This window comes from Hydra viridissima, unplaced genomic scaffold (assembly GCF_058129835.1).
Source record: "Hydra viridissima isolate aposymbiotic clone 2 unplaced genomic scaffold, HvirCarnegie_v1 scaffold_12, whole genome shotgun sequence".
NCBI lineage: Eukaryota > Metazoa > Cnidaria > Hydrozoa > Anthoathecata > Hydridae > Hydra > Hydra viridissima.
The window spans coordinates 7,595,197-7,609,123 of NW_028324311.1; the positions used below are offsets into that span (position 1 = coordinate 7,595,197).

The 13,927-nt window shown below is 30.2% G+C and overlaps 1 protein-coding gene across 4 annotated transcripts; it reads right to left on the bottom strand.

The window, feature by feature from the left end:
• Positions 1-1,074: 1,074 nt before the first annotated feature.
• On the bottom strand, positions 1,075-12,607 carry LOC145193666 (uncharacterized). Of its 4 annotated transcripts, XM_090068205.1 has the most exons (5): positions 12,205-12,607; positions 10,493-10,538; positions 4,067-4,913; positions 2,663-2,849; positions 1,075-2,430 (listed from the first exon to the last, which is right to left on the bottom strand). In XM_090068205.1, the coding sequence occupies exons 1-5, from the start codon at positions 12,209-12,211 to the stop codon at positions 1,610-1,612; spliced, it is 1,908 nt and encodes a 635-aa protein (XP_089924331.1). In that variant the 5' UTR covers positions 12,212-12,607; the 3' UTR covers positions 1,075-1,609. The 4 variants fall into 4 exon arrangements, with proteins under 4 accessions (XP_089924331.1, XP_089924334.1, XP_089924335.1 ...); XM_090068208.1 differs by lacking the exons at positions 10,493-10,538; positions 12,205-12,607 and adding an exon at positions 5,928-6,019; XM_090068209.1 differs by lacking the exons at positions 10,493-10,538; positions 12,205-12,607 and adding an exon at positions 5,118-5,442.
• Positions 12,608-13,927: the final 1,320 nt, after the last annotated feature.

Here is a 13,927-nt window from a genome sequence, read left to right on the forward strand (position 1 = left end):
ATTCAATGTTTTTCGAAATTCAGAGTTCAGTTTCCCGAGTTTAGCTAACTTAAGTATTTTTATTTGAGCCCATTAAAAAAATTTAAACTTAAAGGTTCGAGAACAGACACAAGCACTTGTTTAATAATTATTAGATACTGCTAAAAGTGCAATAGGTTGTTCACAAATAAAGTATTAGCGGTGGTTTGTGTTATACCGTTCCCTGCCTTCGCCTTTCCCTCCCTACTCTTGCTATATATGGGAAGTGGTATCATTTTTGGTAAAGTTTTTTTGCTCTAGCAATTTTTTCAAAAATCTTTTAAAACGGAAACAAATTTTTAACTTGGGAAAACAAGTTTAGGATTCCAAATTATTTATTAAGTTTAAATGTTTTAAATTTTGTTATGACATATGAAACCAGCAGTTGATGGAATTGGTGGTATGATTAAAAGAGTTATTGTGATGAAAACACTTGGGATGATACACTTGTGACGAAACATCACTAATTTTCCAACCAACCATATTTCATAATAGAAAAAACGATTTTTTTACCAACTTTAAGGGGCTGGGTGTCGCATGCCCAACTAAACAACGTTCAAGATGTTCGATGTTCGAATTTTTAGACTGGCTTTTATACTTTGTTTTCTGAAATTAAGAATTACATTCGATTTTATTTGGCCGCTTCTATGAAGCCCATTCCCTTCAAAAATGCAATTTAAATACATCACGTTTTTTAAATCAACGTGAAAAATAGAGAATACCCGCAATTTTTAAATAAAGCAAACATTTAGCAACACCAAAAAATTTGGAAACACTTTGAAAATTCTAATGCAAAGCTTAAAAAAAGCTTCTTGTTTTTATTTTCTTTAATAAGAAATTATTCATAACATTCATTTTTAAAATATGAAATCAATAATAAATCTATTTAAATAGATACAATTTTTTTATTTATAATAAAAGAATTAATCACGTTCAAAATTACGTTTCTTTTTATTTTGACATTTTGAACTTCGTTCATATTAAAGAACGGAATAAAAAACAAAAAAACAACAACAAAAAAAAATTTGGTATTCAAAGCTTGTTCACGAAAAAAATATAGTGAGTGTAATTTTTTGCGAGGTTCTAAAAAGCTGTAAATAATAAATAAAAATAAGCAATAAATAAATATAAATAATAAATACAATTAAAAAATAAATAAATGAAAAAGAAAAGTAAGCAATAAAGCAAAATAAATAATAAAGAAGAAGTATGAGATAGGTTTAAATGATAATAAGTATAAAGGCTTGTGCAATAGTAAGTGACTTTATACAAAAATTTATTTACACAAATGTAAAAGTTGTATGAAGCAAAAACATCAATCTGAGTTATGGAAATAGTTATAAAAATAATCACGAAATGTTTTACTAAGGGGACAATAAAAGATAAAACACTGCACTAGTTGTTATGAGTAAAGCAGCAGCATCACAATCTTACACTTGGGGAAAGATTTGATGTTTTTTCATTATTCCCAAGAGAAAACCCGTTTTTTCTGTTTAATCCTCGACCATCTGGTTATGCCTTAAATAAACATCTGTGAAGAGCAAATTTTGCATCAAGACTTTATCTCTGAATATACTTAAGGCTCTTTTTCTCAAGACTTAATTAACGTTGCCTCTTTTTTGTCTCGCTTTAACCAATGGCGTAGTTTTGCGATAAGAAAAAACCCTACGCATAAAAACTCAGCTACATCTCTGACACTGGCTGATAATGTTATTTTGCGAAGATTTAAATCCACACTGCCAATACCTTGTTCTGTTGACCATGAAAGCTTTGATTTATTTTCAAGATAGAAGTTTTCTTCTGTTTTAGTCCCATATAATGTGAAAAGTTTAACATCAGGCCGAAAATGGCGGTACTTTTTTTTCCGACCAATTTTAAGTACTCCCCAATCTCCCTTTCGCCCTCTGATTAACGAAGAACAAGAACGACCAATCGAATGAGAAGTTGCAGCAACAGTCCCATCAGAAGCACGAATTTCAATTGCGGATAATAAAGGCTTTTTTGAATGCACAAGCCTCATTGTAAAAGGTAAAGAATGAGAACTCTCGGTAAAAATTTGATCATAATACCAACAATGCACTTCTTTCATGCGCAAGGCTTTAGGTACTGTCATATGCAAGCAGTCAAAAATGTTTTTTAGATGGATGTCATGAAACCACTGATTTGCTTCCCTTACTTCGAAGCTTCTAGGTTCTGCATATTCATTAGTGTGAAGCTTTAATTTACAGCTTATCAACTCTTCTTTGTCCGAAGTGCACCTTAAATAAATTAGCACAGGCTTGTTATCAATATGGCAACTTTTTCCTGCTGAATTCGCTATAGTAAATGAGCCTTTGTATGACTTTTGTAAGATTGGGCAGTCGCAAGTTATTTCTAAACTTGATCCCAACAGATATTTCAAACATATTTCATCTGAAAAAGAAAGATTTAAAATCAATCTTCTTTTTTAGTTTTGCATCAAAAATCACTGAAGAGGAATTTTCAAATCATTTTTAATTGACAAGACAGCACAATATTGAAACGCAGCGTGACTATGACAACACACTAGCTGACAGAAGTCTTTGGATTACCTAAAACTGGAGTGAGTCAAAATAGAGCGAAGTGGATCGCACATTTTTTTAAAACTAAAATGTGCGAATCTTACCGTGTAAAAGCGTGACCGCTAAACCACCGTTATTAATCCGATATGTTTTACTAAATTCAGCGACAGCTTCATCTTTATTGCAATTTAGCACCAACCGAAAAATGAAGTTAACTTCGATTAATGTTTCTGGACATTGCGTTTGATGAAAGTCTTCAATGTGTATTGACACCAAACTTAAAGTACTCGGCTAAATGAAATGAAAGCCAAGTTATAATAAATAAAATGCATTTTTGTATTTTTAGTTCTTTTTCCATTCCTCAAGAAAAGCGACTATTACATGAGAATGAAGTCTTACTAGTTTTGTAACTTTTAATGATTGGAATGATTCCAGGAATTCCAACCTTATCACATTACGTTTTCTCATACTTTATGTGAGAAGGGAGAATTAAATTAAAAATAACGATCGGAAAAGACGCACACAAATGATTCGTCAACTTTTCATTTAAATAAATAATAAAGCAAAATGAATTAAGCTAAAAACAACAACTGAGAAAAGAAGTACACACGGAGACTCATTCAACCTGTCATTTCAATAAACGATAAAAAGTAAAGAAGTTAAAAACACAACTGGAAAAAGACGTAAACGCGAAGACTCATAAACGATAAAGCGACAAGAAGAAAAGTTAAAAACAACGATCGGGAGAAGACTTACACACGATGATTCATCAATCACGTAAGTAAATGATAAAACGAAAAGAAGAAAAGTTAAATACAACTGAGAAAAGAGGTAAACACGAAGACTCATCAACATGCCATATAAATAAATGGAAAGGTATCGCAACCGGAAAACAAGCAAAAACTATAAAGCTCAAAAAAAGAGTCTTACGGTTAGGGGGAGGAAGACGTAGTTTTAAAGAGAAGTAAAAGAGAGTTTTTAAGAAAGTATTTAAGAAGAGTTTTAAAGAGAGAGAATTTTTGTGATTGAAAAACATTGGGATAAACAAGAGGTTTTATAAGTGAACAAAAGAGAAAAAGAAGAAGAGATTTTTGATAATCAGAAGAAGTAAAGAATTAAATAGAAATCAGAAAAAATATTGATTAAAGAATAACCAGTAGTTTCAAATAAGAGATTTTAAAAGGAAGAACCAAAAAGAGAAGTAATTGATCAAAACACAGTATCGAACACTACGAGTAGAGTAAGAGAATATTATTTGTATTTTATAAACGTAATGAATATTACGTTTATTGAGTTTTATTGTATAACAGAATATACTGAGGAAAGCAAACACAACTCTACAACCCATACCTCCCCTTACCCTTACCTTCAAACACAACGTAAACAAACGAAAAAAAATAAATAAAAGATATATAAAAACGCCCCCCTTACAGTAATAACCTCTTATGTCATTCTATTTTGTACCTCAATCGTTGTTACTTTTTGTTATGATTATAATAATATTTTACCTTAATTAATGGAGAAAGGTTGTACTGATGCAAGTACGAATGTGGACCTCGATGAAGGAATCCACTTGTTGCAGTGATACTTAAAATACGTTTTTGTGTGGCCGTTACTAATTTTTCCAAAATCACCTGGTTTTCATCTGACATGGGTTCGTTGAGATTGAGAACTTTTCCGAGAATAAACTTTAAATCCTGCCTATAGAGCAAAACGTATTGTTGATGGCTGTGCAGAATTAAGTCGATTGCATAGCTGTAAGTTAGGACATGAGTTGACAGGTTTTTATTTTTTACACATAATGCTTTCCAGTATTGTATTGCCGCAGTTCTTAGATATTTTGCTGATCTGAAATGTTGAAATGTAATGTTGCGAATGAAGTCTTTGTGACGTTGAGCGCCAGCAATAATATTATATGAGCAACGAGCTGCTTCCAAGGAAATGATGGCTGGTTTGGTGACACTAAGATCAACCTCATAATCGACGTCGGGATACTCAGCAAACCAATATTTTTCGGCATGCTGCTTGTTTCCTGTTGTAAGAAACATAGGAGCATGATCAATTACTTTTCCTACAAGTTTTATGCAATCGCGTTGATACGCAATAGGATTTAAAATATGGCAATGCCATACCCATTCGATGTCTAACGGAGCAACAAGCGGCTCTTCATATTTAGAAGCAAGAGGTAGCCAGTAATTTTCGTAACGGTGTACTGCATTTTTTAAAACGTTTTTGCAATAGAGCGCTGGATGTTGGTCTACAAGACGAAGGAAGTCATATTCAGCCTGGGTTATCTTTATCAAATCTAAGTTTGATGGAAGACTGATTTTAGATGCCACACTTCCCATGAAATTACTGAAATAAGAAAGAAATATAAACAAGAAGAATCAATTTTTTAATCAGAAAAGGCAAAATAAAAACAGAAATAAATAGAACCTATAATGTTAGAATAAATATGTAAAAAAAAAATTTTGAATTTGCGTTGCCTGAAATTTCTTTCTTTTTAATATAGTTCTCCCTTTTTTTTTTTCAAAAAAAAAAAAAAAAAGAAAGCAAAACCGTTTTAAGAACTTGATTTGTAGCGCTGTTTGAGAGCGTGATATTTTGCCACATAACACCGTGGATTTTAATCTAAAAAGTTTTAGACTATCTTTTTCTCGATGGAAATGCACACACTTTCTTAAAGATAAACTTTTTTTTTTAAGTGCTTAGTAATCGAGTACCAGTTTTTATATTATTATTACTCATATTAATGATAAGGGCATATAAATATAAGATTAATTTCGGTTGAAACTAATATTTCACACAGTTTAGTTTCAAATCCATTTTATTCCATGTCGCTTTAAAAGCAATATGAGGTAATAACTTTTTTTTGTCTTGGAACCTTTTTATTGAAGATCCTTAGCCTTACATTAAAGATTACAAACGCATTTTTTTGGTGCCAAACCCCATGATGCTTTAAGAATATTTTTTAAAGTTCATTATTATGCAATTTATGTTAAATTACATAATAATGAACTTTGAAAGGCTGAAAAACTGAACAAAAATAGAGATTAATCTCAAATGCTCAAACAATAACGCTTTTAATGGATGTCAAAATTTGCTTTGAGGGCAGAAATATTATTTACAAGTATCAATGATTATTACGCAGAGATTAAAAAATATAGGATTCAGCAGAAATGCTTTGATTTATTGATTTGCGAAAACCCATATTATACGTTATGTTAAACAATAGACAGAGAACTTTTTCAAAATTTTAAGGCTCTTAGCGAAAATTAAAATAAAAATAATCACTAACGATTAAAGATGATGAAAGTAGAGCTAATAAATCTAAAAAAGTAAAGAATAGTTTAAAAAAATCAGAATTACTTTAAACAGCTGCGAAAGTAGATTGGAGTTTAAGCGCAGTTATTTCAATGACGTAATCCGCGACAATATTAATCAGTATTTATTGAGGGCAACTAAAAATCAAATCTCAAAATAAATTGCGTACTGAATGTTTTTTAACAGGAGATATTCTTATTATATCTGAAGCCTGTATCATAGAGATCTAATTCTTAGCTGAACGGGGCTTACTGTTCATCCATTAAATTAACACAGCAAATAAAACTCAACCTATCGTAATAGGATTTAAAAAATTTTTGAACTTCTGAAAGTTGCAGTGATTATGTTAAAACGTCGTTTAAAAGGGAACAAAACACGAGGAAAGCAAATAAAACAACAATTTCCCTGATTCGATGATTGACTAATCAGTTACATTTTCTTTCCGTAAAATATGTTACATTACAAAAGTGTAACATTTTTTAAATAACAAAATTTGACACAAAAATTGAGTCCAAGGTAATTGTTGGTAATACACAAGATAGATGATGATTCACAAGATAGATGATGATGATTCAATTACAAACGCGGTAACTTTAAAGACTACATAATAAAAACCAAAAGTTCTCCTTCTAATGTCAGAAGCTTATCGTGTAACTGTTAAGTTTTAAATTGGAAACAACAAAAACGTGGATTAAAAAATACCATTATATATAAAACATTAGACGGCAAGCAAGAAGAAGTGTTCTAAGAATAAACCATAAAGAGGGAAGGTAAATGGATCAAACCAGTATTTTTAAAAAGCGGAATTATATTATTTAAAACGGATACATTAGTTTTAAAGGACGCAAAAAGATCTTGATTTTTATATATTGCATAGTTTATCATGAAAGTTGAAAAATTAACTTTATAACGATTTAAAGCTTTTGGTAATAAAGTTTTAAAATTCGCAAACCGCAGTTAAAATTGAGGAACTATCCCGTAAAGCTGAGAGATTTAAGCGATAATAAAGCGCTGGCCTAAATCTTAAAAGCTTTAGGACCTTTATAAGGTACTAAATACACGTAGCAACGAAATGAACGAACAAATCTAAAAATTTTGTCACTTTATTTTACGTAAAGAGGATCTCTGTAATGTTCTTAATTAAATTCTTTGCGACGTGTTCTTCTTTTTCTCCTTCGATTTCTTTCATCCAAGTTAGCTAATGTACTTAAGGAGTGTTTCTATCTTTTTGCTCTGATTTTTTATTTAAAAAATTATTCAACGAGATTGATTTAAGCAAGAGCCAATTAAAAAATTTAATTTACATAAAGAATTCAAACTGTAAACGTACCTTTTTGATGCTTAACGATCTCAGAAGATGTTTAAGTTTTAACTTTAGGCGAACGAACAAAATTTACAGCTAGTTTTAAAAATTCAAAATACAAAGGATGGAGTGTGCATTTAATTTTATTGCGTCAAAAATTTCGAAATCAAAGCAGCTAGGAGTATGTAATTAACGTGTTAATCCCGTCATTGTGTCCCGCTTTTATCAGTCATTGACATCTGCAATAACGAAAGTCTATAACGTATTTTTGAAACAACATAAATATGATTATTGTAAATCAAATAAAATGCTGATTATTATAAATTAAATTAAATGTGACTAAGTTTAGAAGAAAACAGTAATTTTTATAAAGTTTTGATTGAAGAGGAGATTAATCCTAAGTGAAGGGTTCAGAAAAAAATATTGAACAATGCAAGAATATTTTTTAAGGAAAATTTATGTTAACAGATAGTTGGGCACGACAAAGTATAACTTATACATCACGTGGTGCTATTTTTAACAGTTTTTAAAGAGGCATGTGCCAAAACTTTATGGCACGCTTTTATAATAAAGGCTTTTTAAAACCGTCAAAAGGAACCACGTTACTAAAACGTGACGTTTGAAGATACTAGAATATCAAGATCATTTCTGAGCTATTGGAATCGTTTCCTCGACGTTAGAAAGCTTTCTTAAAAACGTTTTAAAGATATGTCATCATGGCTATGCCCCTCTGATTTTATACTTCATCACAAGTTAAGAGATTCGTTCCTATTATGTAAATTAACAAAATTTGTAAGGTTAAAATTGAAGTTTAATCTTAAGAAATAGAATATGTTATTTTGTTAATTAAAATAATTATAAAAACTAAAAAAGCTGTTAAATACAAAATAGTTACAAAAAGTAAAATGATTTTAACTATTATAACTTCGTAAATAATATATTTCATTTTTCGATTATAATACTAATAATAATTATAATAAGAATGATAATTATAACTTTAGTAGTTTTCTTAATTATTAGCAAATTTATCGCCTGTGTTTGATTAAAAATTTATCATGTATGCTTGTTTAAAAATGTGTGTTTGTGAAAGAACTTTGTATTGGTTAATTTAAGTGATGCTGAGAAAACACAGGTAGAGAGTGGAAATGAGCATAACCGAAAAGATGTTAACAATCTTCAGAGGATGTTGTTAACTGAGAAAATTGACTGATCGAGTCATTTTTGGATAAACAATACAAAATTTTCAAACCGTAAGTTAAAACTATCATAAAATAGTTGACTGTGACAACTAATTAACTATACTTAAAAAAAAACTGTTGAAATAATTTTTTATTCAATGGATTTTTATCGTCATAGATATGTGAAGGATGCAAAAAAAAACCGAAAAAATGACATTCATATTATTCTTTATATTTGTTTAAAGTATATTATATTTAAATATATTTTACTATACATGTTGTTTCACAGTTTACGAGTTCACTTTAAAAAAAAACGCCATGAAAGCCATTTCCTTCAACATGGAAGTTTACGTCTGAAGATTTTTATTTAGATGTAAACTTCAATGTTGAAGAAAAAAATTTCCAAGAGATTGTGTTTATTGCAATATCTAATTGCTAATTATTTTGACTGTTTATTAAAATGGATCTTGTTTAGGAAGAGGGATGTATAGGTTTAGATGTAAAATGTTCGTCCTTCCGTTACCGAGTTACCTTTTAAGAAAGTTTATGACAGGATGTAACTGAAAAATTTTTTTTTCAAAAATTAATCATTGAAAATGATCAATCAGGATGTTTTTTATGTTATTGAATATTACAACTTAATCTTAAAAAATAAACGCAGAGATCTCTTTTTTTATATCTGTTTTGGTCCGTAACTATATTTTATATCTGTTTTAGTCCGTAACTATGTTTTATATCTGTTTTGGTCCGTAACTATGTTTTCAAAACTTGAAGAGTTTTAAGAAGTTATTTTAGATAAAGCAAATCATTCAATGTAATCCTTTCCCTCATAAATTATTATAAAATCTTTTGACTTCCTCCCATATTCAAAACAATAATTTTCAATTGGGCTCAGGTGAAAACCATGCCAGCTTATTTTTGTAAACAACGTGACAGTGTGGAAACAGGAGAGGCTGGGAAGCACTATCCCCTCACTACCTTTTTGTTGAATCATGTTAAGCTACAAACTTATTGATTGTTATGCATGCATCTTACTTCTGTATATTGTTAAGCTCGAATTAATTTATAAGGACTTGGTTGGTTAGCAGGTACTATTTGAGCTTTAGTGGCTATTTCAGTTTTCAGCTAGTATCAGAGCACTTCGATTAGGTGTGTCAAATCTTTTTATCACAAAAAATCAACGAGTTTCGACATTATAACTCTGTTAAATGCAAAATTATAATTTAAAAAAACAAGATCCTAATAAAAACCACTGAACAAACTGCTCGATAAACTGCTCGATAAACTGCTCGATAAACTGCTCGATAAACTGCTCGATAAACTGCTCGATAAACTGCTCGATAAAATCCCTTTAAGAATTTCTATTTTGCTCTTTAAACTGAACTCAAGTTCGATCCCTCTAGAAGCTCTGCTTTAATCAAGCTTTAGGAGATGGTTTAAAAATCTAATTACAAATTAATTTTCGTTAACAAATACTCAATTAAGTTCGAATGGGGACTTACTTGGATGCGAGATTAGAAAAAATGGAAACGTGAATTTGTCACAAGATAAATTTTATCTTCACAGAGAGTTGCACTCATCAGTATATTTATCATTAACTATTTATATAAACCTAATATTAAATTTTTACGTTTTAACTACTCTCGTCCCCCGGCTTCTTTACTTTCTGCTTTTTTTTTAAAGTTTCTACTTTCAACCAACCTTTATTTCCTCGTAATGCATTTAGGAAAACCTTTGATTGGTTTTCGACGTAGGTTTGACAGCATTAATTAAAGCCATGTCAATAGTTCTAAGTTACTATATCGGTGGCGTTTTATTGTTTAATTATTCATGAATTTGTAAATTTCTTTTGTAATCGATACAAAGTTATTAAATTTTAAAAAGATTTTTGACGATTGTAACTTGAAAAGCACCATCAAAAGTGTCCAAAATTAAAAAAAAAAATCAAATCAAATTTAATTTAAGAATTATATTGTTGGAACAGATTTGTTTAACCGTTTCTTCAGCCGATTCTTTAATAAATCTACTTTCTTTAACAAAAGATCCTTTATGTTTGCTAAGTATTTTAATTTCAAAATGCCAGAGAATAAAACACAAGAAAAAATCTTGAAATGATGAATGTGACTTACCTTGCTTTCGTTCTCTTTTTTAGATTCAAAATAACATCCATTGGTTCTAAAAGAAATTTTCTATTTTATACCTGTTCAAATTATTCTTTTAGAGGTGCAAAAAAAATCAAAATGTGAAGTTTTGCCTAAAAAAGAGTCTCACTCTCGCTCTTAAGTGAATGGACAGATTTTGTCTTTTTAGACCTGTGAGGTTTAGAGATTTTAAGTGTAGTTTGGTGTCCTTCGTTTTTGGTTCAGTTTCAGTTGTTTTTTGTAATTAAATGATGAAAATTAAAATTACGAACAGTAATTTAATATCTTAGTTGTACAATAAAAATAAAATCTTCGATAAAATCATTAAAGGTTGACACTCTTTTTGCGGTTTTTAAAATTTGTGAAGTTTGAAAACCAAACCACGAAATAAAATTAAACTTTTTACTTATGAAAGTTTAACTTTATTTTGTGGTTGACTATAAAGATTTACTTTATGCCTGTATATACCAAGAGAAGAGTGAAAAAATATTCTGTAAAAGCATCTTTCCAGTTGTGCGAGGCTTAAAAAAAGGGTATATTTCAGCATGAGACAAGCACAAATTATCTCATTTTACATGGTTTGCAGGAAAAAACTGGAAAGTTCATCCAATTGCTGCTCTCTTAAATGAACAGTGCTTTTTTTAAAAAAAAAAAAGAAAAAAGGATTTTAATGTTTGAACACAGCTTAAAAGTGATCAAAAAATTTTTCTTCTGAAAAAAAAAAACTTCTAATGATTTAGAAAATAATATTTATACTCTATTAAAATATTGCATAATATAAAATAATGTATAAAAATGTCTAATACAATATATAGTTTTATGTAGAATGCTTGCAGATGGTACAGAGGAGAAATAAAGACCTTGAAATTTTTTTATCCCAATAATCTGCGGGAAACCGACTGAACATTTAAATAATTGTTACTTCTGCATAATGGCCCTCCAAACATTGAAGTAGTAAGAGTGCACTTCCTATTATAAATTTATACTTCTTTCATCCAATATTCCGGAACCACGCTGCACTGAGATCCCTAAAGAAAGTCTAGCACGTCGAAAGGAGAGGGTGATAATACATATTTACAATAATAATTTACAAACGCAGATGATAAAAGAAAGCTATACTTCACTAACCAAAAAAACATTTAATCAGGGACCTTGACCTACCCAGAACAGTTCTGAACTTTTGACATCAAAACTCAAGAACTAAAACTAATTGAATGAAAGTGTGTCAATTACAGATCAGAGAAAGGTGCCACCAAACATTTTCAAGTTTCTTTAGTCAGCAAAACAGGTCGTGTTTCTGCAATATTGCAAATTCATAAGCAATTTGTTCAGCAGTCTCAAAGTCTTACTGCTTTATAACGGGAAGATGTGCTTTGTGCATCATGAGTACCATAAAGTATGAGTATAACTGGAAGTTTAATGAAGACTTCAAAATGATGTCATTTCTGAATTGCCTCTTTGGCGGGTTTCCAAAAGTTCTCGGTTTTTTTTTTTGCCTGTGGGATAATCGGGAGTTTAAGCCCCATAATCACAGAGGGATCGACCCCAGTAGATCGAATTATCTTTAGGGAAGAACAGTGTCAAATAGAAACTGTGTACAGGTCATCAACTTTAAATTTGATTATGGAGTTATAAAAAATGTGTATTTTTTATAATTCCAAAATCAAGGCTAAAGTTTCGCTTATGTATTATATACTAACCTAACATGGTGTGCTTTAAGATGCTGGTGATATTTTAAAAAACAAAATTTGGTTGGAGTTCATCGATTAGAAGTTCATTTGCGATCCGCTCGTCATTTTGTAACGTATCGTTGGAAACATTAGGCTGGTTTTTCACATTTTGTATATGTATTACTTAAACCAAACCTTGCTTGTGTACCATTCAATCCGCAATGTTGAAAGGTTAACTGATTAACTGAATAAAATGAATTACTTTAGAATATCAACTCTACAAATCGACTCTCATTCGTTTTCAACCATTTTTAATGATTGATTTTTTATTGATTGATGCGATTGGTTGCTCCTTTTTATTCTCGACATGTTATCGTTTTATCAATAAGTTTTTTCTTCATAAAATTTATGAGTTTAGGCAATATCTTCGCATAAATGATGTATATCTAAAAAAATAAACCTTATCTTTTAACTTTTTCAAAAGACAGAAAAAATTGTCCGTAATTATAGAGAGAGTCGTACTTTAAATAAATAATAAATTTTGGAAAATGCTTCATTAACAATTAAAAAGTTCTTTTTTTTCTTTTTTTTTTCCTTGCGTTTAGACATCTCCATTTTTTGAGTATATACAATTTGATGTTAAAGAGAAATTTGCCGCAATAAACCTTGTGTGTGTTAAAACGCCTTTTTTTTGCACTTACATAACGCACAACTAAATAAAAAAAGAAAATTATTATGAATATTAGTAAATATTCTTTCAAACCTAGGTGCCTAATTGACGCTGCCGAGCGGTATTTTTGTCTTTGTTGTACAGCCATACAAACACGGTTGTGTATCGGTAAGACTTCGAAATAATCAATTTTTAAAGTTGGATCACTGAAAGCTTGTCATATGTACAATATTCACTTGGCGTTTTTTCCACCACCCCTCACCCAACTCCTGCTACCTACGGACATATTACTATATGGACTATTTAAAAGTTTTTGAAAGAATGATAAAAATTATAAGAGAATTTTATCTAACTGTGACTATTAAGACCTGTCAAAGGTATTCAAAACATGACAAGCTTTTTCATTATTTAAGATGAAACTGGAAATCTCAGGAAAAAAGGTTTGAACCATTTAAAGAAAGGGGATTATGATTAATATTACTGGTCTTTACCTCAATATCAACGCATCAAACAGTGGCTTAATGAGCTTGTATACAATTAGAAAACATGGTAAATAATAACTAAAAAAATTCCTGTTGATACTTTTTAACTGTTTGTAGAGGCTGCACGGAAATCTGATTTCGAAGATTTTGATCATGTACAACAGAATTTGTCATGCTATTTTTTTCTTCCAGATTAAGAATTGTTGAATTGTATTGATAAAATTTGCAACCAAGAGTTGTTATCAGATGTAGCAAGGGAAGTTCATTCACATGGGGTGCGCAAGCCAGGCAGTTTAACTTTAACCCAACCATAAAAAAAAAACAATATCAATCAAAACCTGCATTCTTAATCAAACTCTTTAGAAAGAAACAACGTGAGTTTTTCCTGATCTCTCTTTACTTTATTGTGGTCAATAACAAACTTAATGAACTATTCCTGCATTAATCCATGCTGCAGTCGCAATAGCAGTAGTTTCCCGTAATCCTTTACCATGCCGTATGGTAAAGGATAATGGGATAACGCTTCCTAAGGCTAAATTGGTAATACTTTCATAATTTTTTTCCCCTTTTTTTCTGACCCTGAAGTTCAGTCTGTAGACAT

Coding starts and splice junctions, on each gene's coding strand:
- LOC145193666 (XM_090068205.1), bottom strand. Junction 2,850..4,066: donor ACCTTTCTCCATTAATTAAG/GTAAAATATTAT, acceptor CATTTCATTTAG/CCGAGTACTTTAAGTTTGGT. Junction 2,431..2,662: donor AGCGGTCACGCTTTTACACG/GTAAGATTCGCA, acceptor TTTCTTTTTCAG/ATGAAATATGTTTGAAATAT.